The sequence below is a fragment of the Panthera uncia genome, chromosome B4 (genome assembly GCF_023721935.1).
Source record: "Panthera uncia isolate 11264 chromosome B4, Puncia_PCG_1.0, whole genome shotgun sequence".
Classification (NCBI taxonomy): Eukaryota; Metazoa; Chordata; class Mammalia; order Carnivora; family Felidae; genus Panthera; species Panthera uncia.
In genome coordinates this window covers 30,712,306-30,732,480 of record NC_064809.1, presented here as the reverse complement: position 1 = coordinate 30,732,480, position 20,175 = coordinate 30,712,306, and the positions used below count along the sequence as shown (strand labels likewise).

At 38.4% G+C, this 20,175-nt stretch overlaps 1 protein-coding gene across 14 annotated transcripts in view; it reads left to right on the top strand.

Moving 5' to 3' along the window:
• PARD3 (par-3 family cell polarity regulator) overlaps positions 1-20,175 on the top strand; it is a 662,524-nt gene that overhangs the window by 114,068 nt on the left and 528,281 nt on the right. For all 14 annotated transcript variants that reach the window (XM_049626966.1, XM_049626964.1, XM_049626959.1 and 11 more), the window contains exon 2: positions 1,412-1,513. In XM_049626966.1, the coding sequence (XP_049482923.1) occupies positions 1,412-1,513 (102 nt within the window). The remainder of the gene's footprint in view (positions 1-1,411; positions 1,514-20,175) is intronic.

Below are 20,175 nucleotides of genomic sequence, written 5' to 3'. Positions count from 1 at the left end.
TGTGTGTGTGTGTGTGTGTGTGTGTGTGTGTGTGTGTGTGTGTGTGTTGTGTTAGAGAGAGAGAGAGGGGGGAGAGAGAGAGAGGGGAGGGAGAGATGTGTGCTGTGTGTTTTATGAATTTAGTCTGTGTTCTAGATGAACAACCAATTCGAGTACTGACTCCTTTGAAAGAAATCCAGACAAATGAGGGTGCAGAGTAACTATAGGCTATTTGCACTAGTAGTTTTTATGGTAATGTTTAATAACTGAGAATTAGTGTCTGAGCTGCTTTCTGTGTTGGTGAAAAAGTGACAAGGATTGACAATTCAGTATTTTTTAGAAGTGTTTGTTTTAGTGATCCTCAGGTGTTAGACATTCTCTTGGAGGGCTTCCTATGGATATGAATTCCTTGGCCTCAAGGTGTGAGTCAGTCGATGTAGGCTGGGGTTCAGGAACCCTGGGGAGGGGCAAAAAGAGAGATGGAGACAGAATCTGAAACAGGTTCCAGGTTCTATTCTGTCAGCATAGAGCCCAATGTGGGACTTGAACCCACAAACAGTGAGATCATGACATGAGCTGAAGTCTGGTGCTTAACCAACTGAGCCACCCAGGTGCCCCTCAAGTATTATTTTAAAGTATGGTTTTGTATTATCATGTGTATGGATATGTATGATATGTATGTGTGTGTGTTTGCATATGTGTGTGTGTTTATATATGTGTGTATACATATTCAGGTGTGTACACACCCAATGAAGAAGTGTGCAAAATTTAAAATGGAGTCCTCTATCTTCCTTTTCTCCCAATCCCACTCCCTAGATATAACCACCGAACATTTTGGTGTGTATTTTTGGGGATATTTTTATATGTACGTATACAGTTGTATCTAGCTTTGTTTTTACAAAAAGACTCCAGTCACACACATTGTTCTGAGCTTGCTTTGCTCACTAATGGCATTGTCAGCATTATTCTGTATTAATATATTTACACCTGTTTGTAGGGCTTACTTTGAGCAACCTCCTTTTTTTCCCCCAGATAGGCTGTGACAGGAGTTTTTCAGACATGTGATAGATGTTGCTTGCTTATTAGAATATCTGTGTGGATTGGATGAGAGGATTAAAAATTGTTTTGTGGTGGACAATGGGAAACCCAGTATACTTTAAGAAACCAATATTTTTTATGCAATGACTTGTGCTAGTTTCTGTAGTTCCTGTCATAACAATGTCTCAGCAGCTCAGCCAAAGGAAAGAGTCTGCATAAGTCCATCATAAAAGAGAAATTGACAACAGCAGAGACAGGAGACTACCTGAATTTTCAATCAATTGCAATATTGTTGATTCCCTTTTATGGGCAAGAAATTATCACAGTTTAGCTTGTTGCATTTCCTTTGGTGATGCTAACTTGCTGTATTTGGTGTTTCTGTTCTTCTCTACAGGATCCAAACTACTGGATACAGGTGCACAGACTTGAACATGGAGATGGAGGAATACTAGACCTTGATGACACCCTCTGTGATGTAGCAGATGATAAAGACAGAGTGAGTTCACATCCAGGGAAGGCACTCTGGATGCATTTAGTGAAGATTGGAGAGGGAGTGGGTAGATGGGAGTACTTCCTTTCCTGTTGAGACACATACTTTACAGAACCTTAGGGCCACTCATGATGTATTGTGAGACTTCGTTACCCTGAACTCTAGGGTGTAATGCTTTTCTTGACCCCTGGACATTATTAGGTTTACTATGTCTTGGAATTTTAAAATTGTAGCTTTTTAAATAGAAGCATCTTTAAGAAGTTCCTGTGCTAGTTTTTTCCTTTTGTTTTAACCAAACCTGACATCTTTCTTGACAACGGAGGTCCATTTCAGGGTGTGATAACGCAAGGTCTCTGAGTTCTATCCGAGCACTGGCCTATCCCAAAAAGCTGGCCTGTGCAGCACACTGGCTGGAGAGGGGGCAGGTGCATCCCAGGCCTCCTCCCGGTGTGTGCTCTGCTTTCAGAAAGCCATACTTACCTCAGTGTTGCTCTTGGTGGGCTTTCACACTGCAATGCCATCCTCAGTGTAGTATGTGACTTTGGCATTGTGAACGTGGCTCTTTAGTGTCCTCCTTGCACCCGCCCTTTTGTCTGTGCTCTTTGAGGGAATGAGGAGGAGGAGGAGGAAAAGAAGTAACATTCAGTATTTTAAGAATTTGTGACAGGGTATTTGGCTCTGCACGTAGAGGTCACGAGGTGACAGGGCTTGAGCAGCCTTTGGCCACACTTTAGGGAAGGGCTGCCAGCTGCACATAGAATGTATCATCATGGGGTTGGAAGCTGGCAAAGTTATCTAGTACTCTCTCTGGTTTTTCCTGGAGAGATTTCTCTCCCTTCTTCCCTCTGCCTGCCCTCTTCCTCCCCTTCTTTTTCCTCCTTCCTCTCTCTACTCTTTTACCCTCCCTTTCTCTCCCTTCCTCCTCCTCCTCCTTCTCTCCCCCTCTCTCTCCCCCCCCCCCCCCCCCCCCCCCCCCCCCCCCATTGACCCTTTGCCTCATCCTCCCTCTTGGAGGACTTGGCTGGGAGCTGGCTAAATGCAGCTATCATGTCTTCTCTACTCCTCCTTTCTCACAGCATAGTGCCTGGTTCAGAATTGGTGGATGTCTTCTATTTTTTCTTGAAATCTTAAGGAAGATGAAAAATTTCATGTATCAATTGGTGTGCAAATTCAAGGATATTTGATTTACTAGCACCTGCCATTGCAGGATTTGTCCCTGTACCTCCTGTGGTCCAGGAACACATTGTGTCAAAAATGCAGAACTTTCTGCCCATTTATGATTTGCTGCTATTTCTCTTGGTGTCACTTCTCTGTTTTGGGCTTTTCAGTGAGCCAGGGATAAGGTGACTCTCAAATCCTTTTCCTGCAGTTCACTAGTCTAGAGACTTAAATTATAGTCAATTTATTATGTGGTTCCACTTCAAAGCTTAAAGCAACGGTCAAGGTTTATAAAGAATTCAAACAGGTGCCCTTGGCCAGCCACAATATTACAAAGAGATGTACTAGGTTGTATTAATCTTTCAATATTTTCCTTGTCCCCATTTCTTCCTTTTCTTCCTTCCTTCTTTCTTTCCTTCCTTCCTTCCTTCCTTCCTTCCTTCCTTCCTTGATATAAAAATCATATAGCTTCTTGTGAAGAAAAGGAACCTATAAAGAAGGAAGTAATCACTTGTGATCCCATTGCTGCCCAAAGCTCATCCCTGTTGTTATTTGAGTGGGCTTTGCATCCTGACTCTTCTTTTTGTTTAGATACAGACACAGCTCTTTTTCTTTTAAATAAAAAGGATTGCATAGTAGCCTGCCTTTTCTCTTTGAGTTGATTATGAATATATTTCCATGCTCATTAACCATGGCTATGCCAACATAGCTGCACATGGTATTTCATGTTACGAATTTTAGGGACTCTGGTATGGTACTTGTTTTGGTTAGTTAGTTACTGTGGAGAAAGCTGAGGTGGTCATCTGTGTACTTTTGTCTTTGGCATTCTTGCATTCTAAGAACGCCTGTATTTATCCGCCTGTGTTTCCTTTTTGATTGTGTACAGACTTAGGATGATACCAACTTGAGGCAGAACTGCTTCATGCTTTGACTTTAGGCCTTTGAATGGAGTGAATAAAAATTAGTTTATAAGATGCTTCTGTGGTGTGCCTCACTCTGGCGTGTTGCTTGGAGTAACCCTCCGTGGACTTTGGCTTGTTGTATGAGTGGGAAGGGGGCTGTGTCAGTGCAAAGGGGGCTGTGTCAGTGCTCCTGAGAACACCGAGCTCATAGACTCATGTACGCTCAGCACCTGCAGTCATGCTTTATGACACATTACAGTTTCTCACCCTTCCTCCCGGCACCTTAACCAGCAAATACCCTCTCCACAGTATTCCCATTTTGAATAGGTAGAGTATTGAGATGTAGATGTTCAGCAGTATGATTAAAAAAAAATCTTTTGAAATGTGCTATTATCTTAGGGTTAGTATGTGGCATTTTGGTGGATGATCTGTGTGTCCTTGAAAAGTGTGTTCTGCAGTTGGAGTGAGTGTTCTATAGAAATCACTTAGGTTAAGGTGGTTGATACTGTTGTTTAGGTCTTTGGGGTAATTTGTTACTCAGGAACTGAAAATAATACTCTTCTTTCAACACAATTAACTATTAGGTCACACAAAAGAATGGAAGAAGAGACAAACTGAATGATCTTCTAAAATAGTTGCATATTAAAATCAGAGGATACTTAATAAACTGTGTTTAATTTTTATATTTATATTATGTTATGTGAATTTGATGATGACAAATCTACATTTTTTAAGTTTATTTACTTATTTTTGAGAGAGAGAGCGAGAGAGAGACAGAGACAGAGAGAGGGAGAGAGATAGAGACAGAATCTGAAGTAGGCTCCAGGCTCCGAGCTGTCAGTACAGAGCCTGACACAGGGCTCGAACTGTGAGATCATGACCTGAGCCAAAGTCAGATGCTCAACCCACTGAGCCACCAGGCGCCCCCAAATCTACATTTTTCTAGAATCTTTTATTGCATTTCCTATTCGAGTTAAAAGATCCTTTAACGTGAAGAAGAATGTTTTATATTTTTTAACGTTTTCATTTTTGAGTGCGAGTGGGGGTGGGGCAGAGAGAGGGAGACACAGAATCCAAAGCAAGCTCCAAGCTCTGAGCTGTCAGCACAGAACCTGACACGGGGCTTGAACTCACAAACCATGAGATTGGATGCCCAACTGACTGAGCCCCAGAAAAAGAATGTTTTAATTGTTAATAAATGAAATACGTTTTTAGGGAGTCTTATATCATGCAGATTAAATTCATTTTCCAAATAGAAAAATGCTAGACAGTACCATGTACCACAGTCTGAAATAATGTATATTATTGTTTTATTTGTTTGGGAATATTATTTAAAAATTTTTTGTATTTATTTGTTTTTGCTTAGAAATACTTAATACATATGATTAATTTAAAGTTTTGAATGAGCTTCTTAAAGGACCCATTTGAAGTTGTAACTATAAAAAATATAATTAATAATCCAGAATCTCAGCACTTACATTTATGGTATTGTCAGATGCATTATTCAGATTGAAGGGTTGCATGTAGTCAGTTGTATGGCTCCTTTCCATGGCTCTGAAATTTGACTCTGATTTAATCATCCTGGAGTGTTTTCAACTATTTTTGGCAGCTACTCTGAGTAAGGATTTTGACACCTGTTTTGCTTTTAGGTTAAAACAGGCATTGCAGTTCTTTTAAACAATAAAATTCCCCTAAAAGTGCCCTGCTTAATGAAAATGTGCTGGTGCATATTTAAAATGCAGATACCTAGCCTAGGCAAGCAGGATCTTTGGTAGCCAGGCTTGGGCATCTGTGTTTTATAAACCCTCCAGATGGTATTTAGGCTCACTAAACTTTGAGACTATGCTTCAGTGGCCCTGCCATCAGTCTCTGTAATGGGGAAGTTTCTTTCAAAAGTGTAAATGATATACCCGCTCACTGTGAGTTTGTGAAATTATGAAAAATTATTTTTTATAGAGGGATACTAGGATTAAGAGGCAATAATTCAAATGATAGCAAAAGAAATTGAAGTACCTAATTAGTACCTGATTTTGCTCATTACCTTTAATTATTTAGAGTTTAATGCACAGCACTGAAGAAGTTTTCTTTTAGTGCCTATATGGTTCCAATGACTAGGATTTTACCCAAGTTTATTCAAAATGGTATCTGCATGGGTTGTTTTGGCTTCTTGGAGTAGGTTTGATTTTCTAAGACCTACAATATTCTAGATCTACTTTGGGCATATAAATATGCCCTGATTTGTATATCACTTCTCTGCATTGCTGCTTCCCAGTAAAAGGGAACAGAGAATCAGAGTGTGTATGCTGTCATGGTGTTTTATTTACTCTTAGTATCTAATTCTGTTTTCTCAACTGACATTTTGCCGAAGAATGAAAACCTGAAATGGTTTTTATATTATCTAGAGCACGTATTAGAACAGCTGTAATGCATTTGTCTATATGAGATTTCCCAAGTGCCAAGCCATTTCTTGTCTGAATTTCCTTCCAGTGTGGTCTTCGTTATTTATTATTTTAGTGAACCTTCTCTCAGTTCTCCTCAAATTGGTCTAGGTCCCTCCTGTCATTCCTCCATGTACTACAGTAAAACTAGAAATTTCCAAATAGATTACAGAATAAAAATGTTTTGTATTCACTTCCCTTTGCATGGCAGTTGCTTGAGACTAACTGTGAGAACGTTAACAGAGATTTCAGGCAGACTGGTGAAGGGCTTATAGTTGGGGAGAAGGGCACTTTTGTGTGCGTGAGCAGCAGGAAGAATGTCTTTTTCTTCTACACGTCACTGTCTTCCTTTTTGTATCTTTGGTGCTGAAGGTGACATAAGATGTGGTAGCAAGCATTTTCTTTGTCACACTTGGGTGTCATTTTGTTTTGATCAAGAATGATGTCATGTGTGTGCTATTTTGGTTCTGACCATGGGAAATATCTTCCATTATCTGTTCCTTGCTCTTTGTGGAGGAAGGATCGAATGAATAGTAATTTAAACTCTTTCTGGAAGTTTGTACAAGCTTGAACAGTGGACACTGGGTGCCAGACACTATGGAGGATTGTTGTGGGGACTGCTGCTGGTTGGGAAGAACCCAATATTTTCTGGGGGGCAGTCTGGCTAGTGTCTCAGCATGTTGAGAAAAGGAGACTTGAAAAATTTATTGGAATCATGGGCAAGCACTAATTTCTGCATGTAGAATAAAGCTAGTACAGAGGCACATATACACATTTTCATTATTCTCCTCATTGATAGATAGCTTCTAACTTATAAACTGATGTCATTTTTGTGGCTCTTATGTTCATATTACTGCCCTGTTAGATATTTTCTATTAGTATTGCCAAAACGTGTTGTAGTAAATCTTGCTTTTGAAATATATGCATGGCACAACTTTCAGGTAAGGAACATGCTTTAATTAATTAATTAATTAATTTTTAATGTTTATTTTTGAGAGAGAGAGAGAGAGCGCGAGCGAGCATGAGTAGGGGAGGGGAGAGAGAGAGAGAGGGAGACACAGAATCTGAAACAGGCTCCAGGCTCTGAGATGGCAGCACAGAGCCCAGTGTGGGGCTCGAACCCACGAACCGTGAAACCATGACCTGAGCCAAAGTTGGGCACTTAACCAACTGAACCACCCAGGCGCTCCAGGAACATGCTTTAATTTTAAAAGTACATTATTTTAGGGGCGCCTGGGTGGCGCAGTCGGTTAAGCGTCTGACTTCAGCCAGGTCACGATCTCGCGGCCCGTGAGTTCGAGCCCCGCGTCAGGCTCTGGGCTGATGGCTCAGAGCCTGGAGCCTGTTTCCGATTCTGTGTCTCCCTCTCTCTCTGCCCCTCCCCCGTTCATGCTCTGTCTCTCTCTGTCCCAAAAATAAATAAAAAACATTGAAAAAAAAAAGTACATTATTTTCTACTGTGTTAGGTGTTATTTTTTGCTAACTATGTGTAAGTCATTATTTTACTTGTTTTGGCATCAAGCCATAAAAAAATCAGTGTCCAATGAGGTGATGGTACAAGCGTATCCTGGTTATCTGTGGGAAACATGTACATTTGTACTTTAAAAAGGGCGTTCGTACATTCTGTGCCCTAGTTATTGATAATGTGGAGAGAAGCAGTCTGTTGTTTTTATACTGAAGGCAGTCACAGTCTGTACAGTCTTCAGATGAGAATGGAGAACATATTTTTGGATCTGGAATAAGAACTGTTAAAATGAATTTATCTGGTGATACCAAAGTGAGTTTTTAAAGCATTAATAAACTTTGCTCTGTGAAGAAATGGCTTGCTGCTTAAATTACAGTGAGAGCTCACAGCTCATAATTACAACAAATCTAATTTTAATTTCTTTAAAGACTTGATTTTTCTCCTTATTTAAATCATCGCCAAACAAGTGTCTGATAAGAGAAAGTTTTGAGATTTTAATTCCTTTGTTGTCAAGACCAAAACACTAAATTTCAGCATGAGGTCAGTTATTTTTAGAATGTCCATATCCTGGAGATAGGAGTGGGCTGAGGAGTTCCTAGGATAACTTTCTTTTCATCCTCCCCTCCCTTCCCCAGTTAATTTCTTGCTGAAGACTTGGTCTACGAATATGTTCCTTTACTTATTACTAAACGTGTGGGAATTTTTGTGAACTGGGATCTCATCATCATCACCATAATGTAGCACATGTAATAATTTCCTTTGAAAGATAAAAACACTATTAGTCCTAATTTTAGTCTAACCAATTTACTGAGCACCTATTATGTGCCAGGCATCATGATCAGTGTTATGTAGTGTGAAACAAAAATAAATGTGGTTCCTCCTTTCTGGGGCCTCATGGTGTATTGTGAGTTGGAATTAATCTCAGAAATGAAGTGTAGAGTTACCAACAAATAATGGTCTGAAGAAAAGGAAAGGTGCCAATGGAAGGTAGAATAAAGTACCCCAACCAAGTCAGGGTGAAGCAAGACTTGCCTAAAAAATATGATCAAGCTGAATCTGAAGAGCAGGTGAATGAAAATCGGGTGTTAGGTGATCAGATTTACGTTTGAGAAGTGTCTCCCCAGCTGCAATATGAGGATGTGTGGACGGGAGGCCGAGTGGATGCAGGGTTACCAGTTAGCACATTTTGCTGTAGGAGGTGTTGGATTGATGGAGGCTGGACCAGGTGCAGATGGTGGGGAGGAGGTAGATCTGAGAGTGATTGACTCGGTAAAGCCTGGAGGTGGGCTATTCAGCAAGGCAGGGAATGCTGCAAGGAGGCCAGCTTTGGGACAGGGTGGGAGATGAGGGATTCAGACTTGATTTAGTGACTTTGAGTGCTTTGGAGGTGGGTTGATGTTTGGAATTGAAGTGCAAATAAATTCATGAATCAGATACAAATTTGTCGACAATCAGGCCAAGATGGTACCAAGATGGTATGAAATACCATCTAATTTTAGTAGAAATAATTATGTGTGTCAGAAAAAGCTTGAAGGGACACACTGAAAAGTATCAGTAGTTATCACTGAGAGTGGAGTATGTGATTAACTGGGGGTTTTCTGATGTTCTGTTTTGTAATGTCTCCTTAATTCTGTGTCTTCCTAATTCCAATATGTGTCTTCCTATTCCAGTGAAGCATTAGGCATTGCTAAATATAATTTAGAATAGGATCATCTTTTTAAACTTTAATGTGAATTGGCATAGGGAAGGACTGATTTAAAGAGTTTGGTAAGTTGGAATTGAAGTGATTTGTATAAATAGACTTCATTAACTAGATGACTTGATTAATTTCCTCCTAAATGGAGTTATTTTAGTTAGGCTTTAAAGAAGAAAATATTTAAATTAAATGCTGAGTAGAGCACCAAATGCTAATTAATTAATTCAGAGAGATTGTTTCCCAACAATTAAATATTTTATGGGTACTGGTTTGCCCACAGCTCATTGATTTGTGGGTGGATGGGTTGGGGAGTGCAGGGCCAGGTGTAGCAGAGGTGGTGCTGATATGGAGTGCTTGTAGAAGGAACAGAGAAGGGGGCTCAGCCTTCTGCATGAGCACTCTATTGGAAAGGCTCTTTGTAAGCATTAGTTTTGAAATTGGGGACAGCCTGCACAATATTGGCTGGTCATGAGCTTTCCTAGGAAAAGCAGCCAAGACTTTGCTTGAGTAGGGGCACCCAGAGTCAGAAAAAGTAGGGGAAAGAGTCTCACACTCTTTCAGTTACCATATTAGTTGTAGGCCAGGGCTTGGTTCCTTGGTTTGGTGCACTTTGTTTTTATGTTACTTCGTCAAAGATGGACATATTGTTTGGTGGGCAAGAAGCCACCTGTGTTTGAATCCCGGCTCCATGACTTTTTTTACTTTATGAGCTTCAGCAAATTACTTAATCTCTCTAATGTCAGTTTTCTCATCTCCACATAGTGGGTAATAATTGTACCTACCTTGTAAGGTTGTGTACCAGATTTAAGTTTAAATCTGGGAATTTGTGTTACGGTTTCAGTGCTCTTCGGCAAAATAAGGCCCCAGTAAGTGGTAATTATCATCATCGTTTGTCACATCACTACCACCGCCATTGTTAAATTTAGTTAACATTCATTCTTTTAGTACTATTTTCTAATGATTTAAAAACAAGTCATGCTATCTTAGATATTTTTTGTAAAAAATTTCTATCATACTTATTTTCATTTGCCTTTTTTTAATTTAACATTTCTATCAATTTGAAAAGAGGTTGGTAATATGTACTCAGTAATGGTTGTTGGAAGAAATACATTATTTATTTTCTGAATCCTTGGCATTTGAGGATTTCCAGGATACTATCAATATGCATATTTTTCTGAACAGAAAAACAGTGAAGATCCCAGTTTCAATTTTTAGTGTTTGAAAGCCAACAAGGACTGTATTGTTAAAAAACAAAACAAAACACAAATAGACTTGACATCAAAAGCAGAGTCAACAAAAGCAAAAATAAATAAGTAGGACTACATCAAGTAAAAAAGCTTCTGCTCATCAAAGGAAACCATCAAAAAAAGTGAAAAAGTAACCAATGGAGTGGGAGAAAATGCTTGCAAAAAATATATTTGATAAGGGGTTAACATCCAAAATGTATAAAGAACTCATAGCATTCAATAGCAAAAACACAAAAAATCCAAATTAAAAAATGGGCAGAAGAACTAAATAGACATTTTTCTAAAGAACTCTTACAAGTGGCCAACCAGATATAAGATGAAGAGTTGCTCAACATCACTAATCATCAGGGAAATTCCAGATAAAATCACAATAAGCTATCACCTCATACCTGTTAGAATGACTATCCTCAAAAGAGCAGAGATAACAAGTGTTGGTGAGGATGTAGAAAAAAAGAGAACCCTTATGCACTGTTGGTGGGAAAGTGAACTGGCACTGCCACTATGGAAAACAATAGTCTAAAAATAGACTACTATATGATCCAGCAATCCCACTTGTGGGTATATATCTAAAGGAAGTCATTATCTCATGGAGGTAGCTCCACTCCCATGTTCATTGCAGTGTTATTCACAATAGCTAAGGTATGGAAGCAACCTAAGTGTACATCAACAGATGAATGGATATGGAAGATCTCACATCTCTCTATGTGTGGAATATTATTCAGCCATAAAAAAGAAGGGTACCTTGCCATTTACGATAACATGAATGGAACTCTTTGAGGGCATTATGTTAAGTGAAATAAGTCAGAGAAAGACACATGCTATGTGATCTCACTTACATATGGAATTTTAAAAAGCTGAACTCACAGAAACAGAGCCTAGAATTGTGGTTACCAGAGTCTTGGAACTGGGAGAAAAGAGGTGGTATCTGTCAAAGGGTACAAATTTAAGATGAATCTAATGTATGGCATAGTGATTATAGTTAATAATACTATATTAAATGCTAAAAGTTGCTAAGAGTAGATCTTAAACATTCTTACCACAAAGAAGAAATGTTAATTATGTGATGTGATGCAGGTATTAGCTAACCCTAAGGTAGTAATCATTTTGCAATACATAGGTGTATCAAATCAACACGTTCTACACCTCAAACTTTTTTTTTTTTTTTTCCAACGTTTTTATTTTATTTTTGGGACAGAGAGAGACAGAGCATGAACGGGGGAGGGGCAGAGAGAGAGGGAGACACAGAATCGGAAACAGGCTCCAGGCTCTGAGCCATCAGCCCAGAGCCTGACGCGGGGCTCGAACTCACGGACCGCGAGATCGTGACCTGGCTGAAGTCGGACGCCCAACCGACTGCGCCACCCAGGCGCCCCAACTACACCTCAAACTTATACGACGTTGTATGTCAACTACATCTCAATACAGCTGTGGGGGTAGAGGGTGGGGAGGCAGAACTTATTTTCAGTTTTAAAATATTACCTGGTCGACAGGGACAATTCTCCAGAAAAATAGCACATCTCAAAACAAGCACTCCAGAATAAATGCTACCAAAAGTGCTTTATAATAATTTGTGTCTTTAAAAATATTTATTTAAAATTTCCCTTTTGTATCTTGAGTGAAATATGTAAAATTCAACTTTTTGTGTATATAATAAAACATTATCACAGAAAGGAAAAAAAGGAGGACGATGGATAGCTTAGTTTCTTCTTTTTCATTAATATTATCTGAATAATTTCAATTAAGTAATTATATATGATACAGAAGATCATCCATTCATTTATTCATTCACACAAGTATTCATAAGGATACAGATTATATAGAAAGTACCAGATTTGTTTTCCTCCTGGATTTTATATTGGGGGAAGAAGAAAATTGGCAGGGCTTTGTACTCTTAGATCCTTGTATAATTCCAGAATAAATCTAATAAAACTAAAAATATTTTGGAGCTATTTCAAACTAAAAAGCTTCTGCACAGCAAAGGAAACCATGAACAAAATGAAAAGGCAACCTACCAAATGTGAGAAAATAATTGCAAATCATATATATGATAAGTCTAATATCCAAAATATATAAAGAACTCATACAACTCAGCAGCAAAAACAAAAACAAAAAAACCCTTGAAACAATCTAATTAAAAAAGCGGCAGAAGCCCTAAATTGACTTTTTTCCAAAAAAGATAGAAGATGGCCAACAGATATATGAAAAGATGCTCAGTCTTATTAATCATCAGGGAAATACAAAGCCATAATAAGATGTCCCTTCACACTTGTTAGAAGGACAATTATAAAAAAAGATAAGAAATAACAGTGTTGGTTAGGATGTGGAGAAAAGGGAACCCCCGTGCACTCATTGTGGGCATGTAAATTGGTGCACTATGGAAAACATATGAGGGTTCCTCAAAAAATTAAAAATAGAACTACCATATGATTCAGCCATTTTACTTCTGGGCATTTATCTGAAGAAAGCAAAAACACTAATTCAAAAACATATATTTGGCATGTTCATTGCAGCATTATTTACAGTAGCCAAGGCATGGAAACAACCTAACTGTCCACTGATGGATGAGTGAATAAAGAAATGAAATCTTGCCATTTGTGACAATATAGGTGGGCCTCAAAGGCATTCTGCTAAGTAAAATAGATAAGGAAAAGGCAAATACCATATGATCTCTATTATATGTGGAATCTAAAATAGAGAACATCTCCCTACCCTCAACTTATAGAGAATAGATTGATGGGTACAAGGAGGGCAGTGAGAAATGGGTGAATTTTTGTTTTTAGTTTAAATTTTTTAAGTGTTTATTTACTTTTTTGAGAGAGAAAGAGACACAGAGACAGAGACAGAGACAGAGACACAGAGCATGAGTGGGGGGGGGGGAGAGAGAGAGAGAGAGAGAGAGAGAGAGAGAGAGAGAAAGAAAGAGAGAGAAAATGAATGAGAATGAGAATCTGAAGCAGGTTCCAGGCTCTGAGCTGTCAGCACAGAGCCTGATGCAGAGCTTGAACCCATGACCCATGAGATCAGGACCTGAGCCAAAGTTGGACGCTTAACCACCTGAGCCACCCAGGCGTAAATAAGAAAATTAAACATAATTCAACCTCACTATAGTACACACTATAGCGGGATATGGTTACACCTCATATAAAGGCTGCAAGATAGATATGGTCCCGTGCCACTTTTAAACTGGGAAGACCAAATATATTTCCTATACTTAAAGATTTCTTTCACTTCTTTGGGCTGCTGCTTGTTTCCAAATAGTAAACATTTTTAATTCTCAGTTGATTTGGAGAAAGAAGTTAGTTTGGCTAGTAAATATGTGGATTTTAACTATATTTTAATTATGTTAGATTACTAAGCCTTCTTATGTGAAATTTTATTAAAATGTCAAGAGCTTAGTGTCATGTATAATTGTACCACAATTCATGTGTATTGATGCCCCTTGTTCATATATCAAACTACCATGATAACTTTTGTTTGAGCAAAGGTTAAGAAGATCTTACAGATTCACTGATTCATTCATTTTATCTTTCTTACATTTATTCAATAAATACCTTTCAGTCCCTAATATATTTGACAAACAGCTGGATGTGCTGAGGATATATGGGGGAGGGGTCTCTGATCTTGCAGAGCTCTCCTTGTAATGAGGAAATAGACTAAGGGGAGTGAGTTTGGGGTGTGATAGAGAATAGGTGAGGTGGGAGTGGTTCTTTAACCTGGTTGGTAAAGCCAGCCCTCAGGAGGAGTCAGGTGGGCTGGATTTCAATGGATGAGAACAGCTACAGGCAGAGGATTCTAGGCAGAAGGAGCAGCATGTACAGCAGCCTGAACTGGAAAAAGGTTGAGGTGTTCATGGATCCAGAGGGAATTAGTGCGGCTTGGATGCAGGGGGCGATTGGGAGAGGGAAGATAGGTGGAGTTAGAGACAAAGGGAGGATATTAAAGCTATGTTAAGCAATTTGAGACTTGATACGAAAAATAAGAAAAAGCCTTTGAACTGTCAAACTGTGGAGTGATATATTTAGATATATATTTGTAGATTACTTTGGGAAGACTGCGTTGTGGGTGGGCAAGAAAGGGGAGAAAGACCAGTGAGAAGACTGGTATCCAGTGAAGAGATGATGGTGGTTGAACCTCAAGTAGAGTTGGGGAAATATGAATGGAGTTGAGATATGTTTGGAGTTGGAATTTCTAGGATTTCAGACTGTGAGGAATGAAAGCAAAGAAAGTATTAAGGGTGACTTTTAGAGTTGTAACTAGAGCAAGTGGGGTAAGGGGTATGGAGGTTCCACTTACTGGGGGAGGTTCATTTAAATAGAAGAAGTAGAAGACTTAGGAGTGGAATGAGGATACAGGATTGGGGGCAGTCAAGTCTCCTTCCTGTTGGGACATTTAACTGATTTTGCAGTGCCTTTGAGACTTCCAAATAGAGCTGTCCAGTAGGTGATTGGATGTGTAGGTCCGAAGCTCAAGGGAAAGATCAGAGTTGGAGGTAAGAATTTGGAAATCACCACTGTATAGAATGGATGGAGTTCAAAGGCATGTGACAAATAGCATTTCCAGGTTGCAAAAATTTGCAATAATTCTAACCTCATAATCTTTGTTGGTTTTTTTTTCCTGTGGTACACACCCATGAGTTAACACTTGCCTTGATTATGATGGAAAATACTAATAAATTTTAACTGGAAAATTAATATAAAAGTGGAAAAGGAACTCAAGTTCTCCTGACTCAACACCATTGAATGGAAGTAAGATAAAATTAGATTTAGGTTGTTTTTGAGAAAGACAACTGAGTGTCAAAGGTTATAAAGAGACAGTGCAGAGAGATTGCTTCTCAGACACAAGATAGTGGTAGCATTATTTCTAATATAGGTACAGAAAATCACACTCCAAAAGCCACTAGAAATTTGTGAGTTTCATAACCAACCATTCTTGTTGGATGGCATTCACTTGACTGCCACCCCAGGAAGAGCTTAGTTAATGTAATAAAAGCACATAGTATAAAATCAGAAATTTACCTGGAGTGAGGGGATTCTAGAATCTGTATCCTGTATTTCAGAATTCTGATATTCCTTGCATTGGAATGTCTCATATATTACTTGACTTGTTTACTTACGAAAAATTGATAAGCAACACTTTTTAAAATGTTTATTTTGAGAGAGAAAGTGTGAGCAGAAGAGGGGCAGAGAGAGTGAGAGAGTGAGTCAGTGCAGAGTCCCTGTTGGGGGGCTGGATGTGGGGCTCAAACTCAGAAAGTGAGATCATGGTCTGAGCTGAAATCAAGAGTCAGATGCTTAACTGACTGAGCCAGCCAGGCACCCCAACAACCACTTCTTTTTAAGGGGACAGTCAAATGATGACTGTTCTCAGGCATTTTGTTATTAGCAAGAATTGTAGAGATTTCTGTTGTAGGAACTCGAGACTAAAACAAAGCTGCATTTAATGTTTTCTGTAACAGCATCATTTTCTTTAATTTAGTCCAGATATGTTTACTGAGCATCTCTTCCATTCCAGACAGAATTTGAGATACTGAAATGAATACAGAATGGTTACCTTCAGGGATCCATTGTAAAACAGGAAGAGATTTTAATGGTAACAAAATACTTTTCAGCTAAAAGTTTTCTATAATTTGGTTGTATCTTTTTTTTTAGGATAAATTAAAATAATTCCAAGTACTTTCACAGCAGGAAATAGTTCATATGTAGGTGGGAATATTCAGGCAGGTAAGTTGGGAGGGATGTTCAGGTCAGTCTCCAGACCAGAAATGCTTTCTGAATCCCTAGTGCTGGTTCTGATTTTCCCTCTCTTAAGTTCCGATAGTCTCCCTCCTACCTGTTAACACAACTAGATCTCTGCTCCTCAAACTGCTTTGGTGAAGGACTAGATTTGTTTTGTTTTTCATTCTGTGGTGGACCAATACAATGTAAAATGCAATGGAAATTAATTATAAGAAAGAATTGGCTTGTGTTTTGCTTGCTTTTATCTATTTTCAGAGTTAACAGATATAAAATAATTCTCTCAAATTGTTTAAGAGTTTCCAAAAGCATACTCTATTTCTGTTTTTCACTGGAGACTGGGATGACACTTCCAACAGCACTGCAATATATAAGTCTTTGTTAAATATTGTTGCCTTTATTTTTTTTTAATTTTTAGTTTTTAAGTTTATTTTGAGAGATACAGAGACAGCATGAGTAGGGGAGAGGTAGAGAGGGAGGGAGGGAGAGACAGAGAGAGAGAGAGAGAGAGAGAGAGAGAGAGAGAGAATGAATGAATGAATCAATCAATCCCAAGCAGGCTCCACATTGTCAGCACAAAGCCCAATGTGGGGCTCAAACTCATGAAACCATGAGATCATGACCTAAGCTGAGACCAAGAGTCAGACGCTTAACCGGCTGAGCCAACCAGGTGCCCCCAATATTGTGAATTGAATATGGTGAATTTTAATTTCACCATTAAAATTCCTGTATTTGCATTATTTATCGCTGAGATATTCTGGTATAGGCTAATGTTCGGTCATGTAGTTTCTTTAATATTTGGTATGTATATATGTTTTAAAAATAATGTATGCTTCTTATTAAAAATACAGGAAACTCTTAATATTGTTAGTTAAATTAAAAAATATTGCCTTGAATGTACTAAGTTGTCAATCATTGGATTAGGCTTGTGTGTGTCCTAATGCATTGAGTTTTGTGACACTCTAGTATTAATAGTGATACAAGTATTCATAGTGTTAAGTACTCACTGGAAGCCCAGTTCTCCATTTTCTTGCGTATCTTATTTTCATGATCTCTCCTCACACTCAGCCTCACCTCTGTTAGACCTGAGATAAAGTGAGGGAAAGATGCTCTTGTTGTCTTTTGAAGGGACATAAAAACACTTTTTCTCTCCTTTCTGGGACAGAGGAGAGGTATTCCAGACTACTAATTCATTTTTCCTGGGAATATTTTGTCCTACATATTTTTAAAAATTATTTATTTATTTATTTAGAGAGTGAGAGCAGGGGAGGGGCAGAGAGGGAGAGAGGGAATCCCAAGCAGCCTCCATGTTGCCAGCACAGAGCCCAATGCAGGGCTTGATCTCAAGAACTGTGAGATCATGATCCGAGTGGAAATCAAGAGTTGGACACCCAACTGACTGAGCCACTGAGGCACCCCAAAAAAGTTGGATATGTGAGACTTGATCACTTCATTTCTCCTTCATTGGAAGAAGAGGATGTTCAAGGAGATTGAAAAATAGTTGTGCTAAGAGGGCTCCTGTTTTGAAGTAGGAGGTGTGATTTGATAGTATCCTGTAGCCTTCTGTCTGTTTTGGCAAGGAATGAGTTAAGGAGACTTCTTTTGAACCTGGTGTGTTTACTCACACCCTGCTGACTCCAAGATGAGTTGCTACACCCTGTTTTACTCCTGACACACTACCCCTGGCCAGGAATCAATGCTGCCATATGCAAAGTTTGTGCCTCCATTGAGGGTCACATATGTGGAAAGGATTCTGGCCTATATTGTCCACTTATTTTCAATTTCTTACCCTTTCTAGAGGACTGAGTAAAACACAGGTCCTATATTTGGATTTTGGGGGCTATGTATTTGGGGATCATTTTATTCTGTAGTTAGTTTTGGAATCTACATCACTGTGGAGTTTGCCTTCTTAATGGATTGAGATGGCGGACAAATTGAAGAGGAAACACACGAAGAGGTATTACTCTTTTTCTGGTAGCTTTCGGAAGGATTCACTGAAGGCACTGAGGTTTTCAAGGTCTTTGAACCTCAAAAGAGCTACTTCAGAAATCAGCAAAAGGCAGGTTGGTATAGAGATTTCTGGTCCTTTTAAATCTTCTGTGGAGTTGAAAGTAACATTCCTTGTGTTTATTCCTTAATATTCTTTTGAAAAATTTCCTTGATTACTTTGAACATTCTTTTATAGCTACAAAATCATATTGCTGTTTTCTGTGCCATCAATCTGTTTGTGGTAGTTATTATTTGTGTGTATGTTTATTGGTCTATTACATGGGTTCAAATTACTTGTTGGGTGTTACAGCACAAAGTTGTAATGTTATCAGAAGATTCTGATTACCAAAATGAAATCTTCTACCAAAACATGGTTTTAGGAGGACACACATGTTACCTAACATTTCACTGAAAGGATTAGTTGTCTTTTGTGCATAAACAAAATATTAGAGTAAAAGTAAATTAATGTTTATATAATTTCATAGAAATAGTGTTCCAGAAGACTGTTTGGAAGTAAATTTATTTTTCCTAAAAAATACTTTGAGGCTACTGAATGGAAATATAAATGATGGGAACAGACTCTGTGTGCTTTCTTGATGTTTTGTTTTACTATTTTTGTGCTGAGTATATAACTTTAGGTTGTCTAGATAATGCATTATGTGTCTTTTGAAAGTATTAGACATGAAAAGATTCCTTTTTAAATGTTATTGTTTTTGAGGCTATTTTTAAATTATCAACAACAATTGGTAAAAATTACACATAAAATGTGTAAGGAATCACATAAAATATGATATTTTTTTTTCTTTTATATTTGGACAAGTGCCATGGGTTGTGTGCCCCCCAGTGGTCTTTTGGTAGAATGTTTCTTTTTGAGCTCCATTAAATGATATCCATGTCGCTCTGGGGTGAATAATTGTGTTTTCAGCATTACAGTTAAATGCTCAGAACTAATTCATTCTAATAGCTCAAATGTAGCCCAATATTTATCTGGTGAGTTTATGAATGATGATGTTTTGGAACATCTCTCAAGGGTTTATAGAAGTGGATACTGGACATTGTTTCATATCATCCATTCTACACTTACTTTGTTCCTCAAATATCTGCTAAATCTCGAGTACTTTTAGTTTCATCTTTTCCTCTTCTTTTCTTTATTATTATGGAGAATACTGAAATATCAGAAACAAATCAAGTCCTGGGACATTCCAAATCTCTAATGTATTTCCTCCAGCAGAAATCACAGCCATAATAGATGTTTGTTGGTTAAGAATTCTGAACAATCCTGAACCATTTCAGTGTGACATTGTTTATGTTCAGATCAATATAGTTTGTGTTAAGAACATAGAGTAAAACCTGTTTTTAAGAAATTAGATCTTCTATGTAGAGTGTACAGAAAATAATACCAGAAAGGAATGAGGAAATTAAAGGTACTGATTCAGTTGGCAAAATCCTTTCTCTTCCCTCTTGAAGAAGCATCGAATTTAAAACTCTGCTTGAACTTGAGGGTGGAGGCCTATGTGTTGGCATTCGATACTTGAGAATTTCAGTATGAGTGCCTTGTATTGTCATTAAGGATTCCATGGCACTGTTTATAGAAGCAGGGTGTAGTTCTCTGCCAAAATCCAATTTGTTTAATTAAATTTTGCTGAGCATTTCTAACTTCCTGCCCTAAACTGCTTCTAATTGCTTGTAGTTCCAGGGGTAGTAATAGTAGTCATGGTATTTTGCTCTCGTAAACATGCTTTTAAATGATTAAGTTCCACCCTGTCTGGGAAAATGATATTACTTGTTCATCTTAAAGATGACATGCAGTCTTTTGGAGGGTGCATGGGGACCTTGGCTGTGTAGATGAAGAGCTTGCTTAGACCTTCTGCACAAAGCGTCTGGGTCATTTTGTGTGTGACAGTACGTGACACTAATGAAAAAGAAAGACACTTTTTTTCCCCCCTCAAGCAAGATACATCTCCTTTTTAGAACATTTCTTTTGTAGATGCCAGTGTGTGACATTTAAGCAGCCATATACAATTTCAGTTTTGTATGTCAC